The 6,005-nt window shown below is 40.3% G+C and overlaps 1 protein-coding gene across 1 annotated transcript in view; it reads right to left on the reverse strand.

Annotated features, from left to right (window-relative positions):
- Positions 1 to 6,005, reverse strand: part of SOS2 (son of sevenless homolog 2 (Drosophila)) — a 49,398-nt gene that overhangs the window by 9,789 nt on the left and 33,604 nt on the right. Inside the window, exons 13-16 of the mRNA XM_009321646.1 lie at positions 3,441 to 3,544; positions 2,005 to 2,224; positions 904 to 1,023; positions 14 to 176 (exon numbers count right to left, since the gene is read on the reverse strand). Of these exons, the coding sequence (XP_009319921.1) occupies positions 14 to 176; positions 904 to 1,023; positions 2,005 to 2,224; positions 3,441 to 3,544 (607 nt within the window). The remainder of the gene's footprint in view (positions 1 to 13; positions 177 to 903; positions 1,024 to 2,004; positions 2,225 to 3,440; positions 3,545 to 6,005) is intronic.

Raw genomic sequence — 6,005 nt, forward strand, 5'->3', positions numbered from 1 at the left:
CCCCAAAACCTACCTCAAATGTGTGATCCAGCCTGTACACTGACACAGAGTTCATTGCACTGACGATCTCCAAAACACCATTGAAATTATTCAGATCCTGAAAAACCTGCAGGATTTCTATAATCCTACTCAGCACAGCCACTCGCTCTTCAAAGTTCTCGGTTTCCACGATGCACCTAAGCAAAAGACATAATTTGAGAAACACTGATAAATAAAACCTGACATTTTGCTAGCTACTAAATCAAAATTTTCTAAGCAAGAACTGTACAGTACATCCAATATGCACATTTTGGCGCTCTCTCAAGAATCTCAAGTACAAATTTATGTAATCACATCTTACATATGTTCAGGTTGGAAAGCCAAGAAAGGTTTTGGCATATCCTGTAAAATAATAAAGCAAACCCCAAGCAAGATCCAGGATAAGTAGGGTACCCTCCTGCCACTGTGTCTACAGTGGTGTTTTAAACTCTCTAGGTTAGGTATACAATCTGCTACACCCTTCCAACTGCAGCGTTGGCCATGTCCTCAGAAGTACTTAATCATCTCACAGGAGAAGGGAGAGAGACGAAGATAAGGGGACAGACACAACAGGGCTTTCATCAGAGATGTAGAAAAGCGGCGCCGAGTCCTGCACTGCCTTCAACACCTTTTGACGTACCGTAGAAATGTAAGTAGGACCCATGCTGACCAAGTGGACGTAGCCGGAAAAAAGTCTCCTAGTCTCAGGAAGAGGGAGCATATGCGACTGGCATGGCACGCACCCTTGAACCAAAACCTGAAATTGCTGTAATACCCTACAGCCACCTCATGATTCAAGGCAACAGAATTCAAATAGCAGAAAAATGTTTGTCTCTGAATTTCAGTAGGAGTTAATGCCGCCACGCTATCACCACCTGTACTTACTTTTCAAACCAGAGAGTAAGATTTGTAGTATGACGAATCATTTTCAATAGATTCGGGGAGTTAATTTCCTTATCTTCTTTAGTCCACACACTACCAACGAGTTCAGAAGGCTGGACTGCCCTGATAATGACAAAGCAAGATGCAGAAGAATGCTCAATACAAATAATAATTGTATGCTCTGTGTTTGCATTAGAAGATTATTTCTTCCCTTAATCATGACTTGATATTTCACCAATGCAATCCAATGTAATCTACTGCAAAACAGTTACTTAAAATTACTTTTTGATGAGTATTTGACTATAGAAGGAAATACATTTTTATCTTAATTGAAATTGGCATTTTTGAATAAGCATTTTCAGATAACAAAATTACAAAGAGTAAGTTTAACTTCCTGAAAGCATAAGAAAGCATCTTAAAGACAGCCACATTTTTTTTTTAAATAGGAAGCTGAAGTACTTTGAGCAACCTGTTGGAAAAGTGGCCTATTTCAATAGAAAACCTGCTGTCACTGAAGCACAAAAGGATGCTTCAGCTTCGAGTTTTGCAAGACCTTAAAGAATTTCTGCCCAGCAAAACCTAGCTTTCACATCAAGGCTAGCTCTATTTATCACAGGTAACAACAGAGCTAGGAAACAGCAGAGTAATCATGGTACCAGACCAAAAAAACTCTTCAGAATTAGATTAGAGGACCTTGACGTACCAGTGCTACGGTTACATGCGTATCACACCTGGGCCTTTGCTACGCAGCTATAAAGGAAAGGAGCCGAGACAATCCTGTTCTCTTCTTGTGGTGCAACAAGCATTTCTTATTAATGTAACACTGAGTTTGCTTTTTAACAAGGAGAAAATACAAGTTAGTATTACCTATGCGTAATATTTTAGTGTCCCTCCTGTACTTATTTATGTTGTCAGAAGTCTGATATGGAGATAAAAAACCTTTTTTTTCCCTCCCTTGCATATTTTGATATCGAACAGATGGCAAGAAAACCTCTTTCCATAAACTCTGAAAGTCAAGGGGACATACTTTTGACTGATTCTATGAATTAGGACCCTTTCTTGCTCAAATAATCTAAAAAAGACATATATTAGTTCAATCCCTACCTATAAAGGTCAGACTCAAGAAGTGTCAGCTGTCGAGCAATTTCTATAGGATGCAGAGTCATGAGGTCCAGCGTTTCGCTGTGCCCAACGCGCCAAATGTGCCACTCGATTGGGGGAGGTGGGCTCTCAAAGGTGATGTTGTGACTAATTCCATTTGCTTGCGCTTTCTTTCTCTTGATGATTTTAGCAATTGATTCCACCCACTTCTTCATGGATTTTCCTGCAAAACACAAACCATAAAAAAAACCCATTTTTTAATACCATCTTAACCGACTTTTGATAATTTAATAAAACCAGTCCCCCAAACATTTGTACATGCATGCAAAATTCTGCATTTCTGCATGCAAATTAATTAGGTTTGTAGTTCCCTATTTTTTTTCTTACGGGTTCTTGCACCTGTATCAGTTGGCAAATACAGACACATGTGAACGAATTCTTGGGTGCCCAGTTGTGTTTAACCACATTTACTGACAGTTTTTGAGGGGGAAAAAAGCGACCCTGTATATGCTGTATTTTACTTTTTCCCCTCAGCTGCAACCATCTCTACTTTGCCTGCTAGCTTCATCCACTTAGAGGAGAAGAACTAAAAAAGTAAACAACAAGCTTCAAGGGAGATCTTTGCAACATGCTGTACTAGTGCACTGCAGAACAAAGAGATTAGAGAAATACATGTTTACAGTATGAGTCCAACATTTACAGTACACAAAAGAGTGGACAAGACGGGAAGTACCTTCAGCAGTTCAAGACAAAAACCTTTTAAGAGACTAACCAAAACTGAATTATTCCTCTCTGGTGAGCAATAGTTAGCGTGGAGACCTCTGCAAAAGATAAACTACCGTTCTCTAAGTTCGTCTCAGAATGTATGGTCTGGCAATCTGAAAAGTGAAGTCTAGAATTGCCAGGATAATGATTAAAACTGACATGGCAAAACCGATGCCTTCCACATAGTCTGCCAAAAAAATCTGCTCGTTCGTAAGGGCTTGCTCCAGAGGAAGCGACACCAAATGGGTCAAGTATTTTCTCCTAAAAGGATAATGATTTTCAGCTGGAACTTTCAATAAATGGGAGAAGAACAAGATGGAAAAACTAGACTCAGTAACCAACAGGGAAGGATTTCTCTATGAATACAACGCGGGGAGGAGGAAGGTGACAGTCTGAATTCTAACAAGTCTATTGTAGAGTCAGGCAAGGATGAACATTACTGTCCAGAAGTAAATACATTTAAGTTAAATATCATAATGCTTAAAGTAATTTTTGGTAGCTGTTTAGGCTCCAGGCCAAAGCTTGCTCATGTAAAGGAGAGTCTCACAAACAGCTCAATTAAAGGCATTAAAATTACTCATGTGTGTAAAGATATTCTCATGCCTAAAGCCTGTCAGGATTAGACCAGCAGGTTGTACCAAAATGTGGAAGAACAGGACCACCAATTACCATACCTCTTACACCGGAAATAAACGTCTCCAATCTCTCTAGTAACTCCAGATCTCTTTCAAAATCGTAAAAATGGTGCTCTACCCAGTGACGAAAAACATTTAATATTCTGAGGAAGAAGAGAAAAAATAAAATATTATGTTTGTTTTTAAGGACTTCCAAGGCTCATCCCATGTAAACACTAAATGAAACAATTCTACAAAAGCTGAGTTACAGATTCATGTAGTTGACGACTATCAAAATACATATGGACAAAGGGGCAGAACAAAGACTAAGCATGGCACCAACGACCACAGAAGTCCCCAGGTATTTAAAGCCTAATTTTCCAGTCTCAGCATATATATAGTTTGGTGGTTTTTTAAAATCTTATATAAAGAATGCTAGTGTTGAGGTAGTTTCAGAAGAGGAAAAAACTTTTCAAAATTAGATAAAACTGGTACTTCTAATGTAATTTTTTTTTTAACCTAAAAAAGCTAATTAGGATCTCCCATTTGCTAAGAAACAAATTTTAATTGTTTCTTTCCTATACACAAATTTCAGCTTAGAAGTTGTTGCAAGGGTACTGCTCTACTTTTACAACTTTTTAATTACACAAATGGCCATACTAGGTCCAGTACTTCCTTTAAGGATAACACTAAACTTTCTCTTGATTTTTCCCTACGCTTTCTTAAACAGACCACTAATAAACAAGCCTCTAAAAGTGAACTACAACTGCTCTTCTGCCTTCAACTCTTAGGATGTATCAGAATAAAAACCTGGTTTGCCTCTTCTTCAAGTAAACAAGTTGAGCTCGTACCTCAAAACTTTGATTTATCGGGGTGCACCGTATCACCTTACCTGAAGAGAGAACAAAAATCTCCTACGTCAACTAGTACAACAGATTTTCCCTGGGCCAATCCAACAGGCGGGACAGGATGACGGGGTTAATGGAGAGCCCATGGCCTCAGGCTCAGAAGAGGAGACAGGTACAGTGAGAGGTGGTCACTCCTGCCCCATCGCCTCTGCAGAAGTGGCTCAGCTGTATGCAGAGTGCTGCTGAACTCCCCCCCCCCTGCTTCTCAGCTCAGGCTGTTAAGGTAAACGAGTGCTAACTGTGTAAGGGACTACTGTTTGCGGTGGCTCAGCCCCGTAGAGTGGGAGGCAAGAACACCTGAGGGGGACAGGGCAGAGAACTGATTGTAATCTGCCAGTCTGTCGTGAGTCAGAGCACTAGAGAAGCTGTCTGGTTTAGCTCAGTCAAATGAAGGGCACTCTATGTGAATACATGGAGAACTAAATAGTTTTCCTCTTCCCAGTGTATAAGTTATAGAATAAGGTTTATCCCATGAAAGAATGGCTACCCAAACAGATCATTTAGGCTGGAAATTAGTGGCAACTTCTGACCGTCAAAAGAGTGATGTTTTGAAACAAGTTCCAAATAACAGTAATGCAGGATCTTACATAATCAGTCTTTGCCTTTGAGATATCATGGTAGGAATACTGAAAAAGCAAGAAAGATTGCCTGGTTCTTCTGACTGCATTTCTGGCTTAGCACCTCCTCTTTCTCATGACCTCACATGCATTTAATCTAGTCAAAGACATTACCGTTTCCATGCCTGTGCACTGCACAGCGTGTCTACAGCATTTTCTACAAGATGGGGAGTAAGTGCTGGGGAGGGAGGGAGGGAGGGAGGAATGAGCATCTTCACATTCTCCACCTCCTTCCCGAATCTCAGATCTCTCTGAAGTAGAGGTCAATGCTATTAACAATACTGGAATTTACAAAGTGGTGGGCATATCAACCTAACAGCTCAAATTCAGACACTTATTTTCAACTGTAACACAGTGAAGAGTTTCAAGCTACTAGAAACATGTAGTATCTCCTAAATTCACAGATTAACTACAAGCCACGGAAGGGTGTGTGTGTTGAATAGCAGCTTTAAACCACATCTCTCATCAAGCAGGCACCCGTGAACGGACTCAGTTCACCAACCATAGCATAAATTAGACAGCAGAGAGTAGCTATATAGCTATAAGTAGCTATAAGAGGTATCCTAATCTAAAAAAAATTGAAAGAAACCAGAAACCGAAACCAAAGACCCTGGAAACTTTTGAATGGGGCACAGGTTTCGAACAGCTCAAACATAATGTAAGAAGGCAAAAGTGCTAAACTGATTTTGGAAATTAATAGCAAGAAACATGGTTAATTGCTGCATCAAACTTTCCTATAGGCTCCAGTTCATTGGCAACCACTTGTCCTGCTCAGCTACGGCAGTCAGGAGTGCTGCAGGAAGATGCATTTGTACCATGCAAAGGGGCACTGTGAGGAGGTCCCCAAGCCTAGTTAGTAGAGGAGGCTATAAAAAGTAGCAACAAAAGCAATACAACCATATTTAAACTCTTGAGCCAGTTAAGTCACAAAAGCCCATTCTGTGTGAGTGTCTATGAAGGGGCTCTATAGGCACCTGTGTGGATGGATGCAGAAACAGTTACCAGAAAATAGCAAGCTCAAACCAGGAAAAGTATGCGCTGAGAGGCAGCGTGTGAAGCTCTCCCAAGAACTGATAACTCTGGAGACTGATGGTCCTGCT

This window comes from Pygoscelis adeliae, unplaced genomic scaffold (genome assembly GCF_000699105.1).
Source record: "Pygoscelis adeliae isolate BGI_AS28 unplaced genomic scaffold, ASM69910v1 Scaffold43, whole genome shotgun sequence".
Taxonomy (NCBI): Eukaryota; Metazoa; Chordata; class Aves; order Sphenisciformes; family Spheniscidae; genus Pygoscelis; species Pygoscelis adeliae.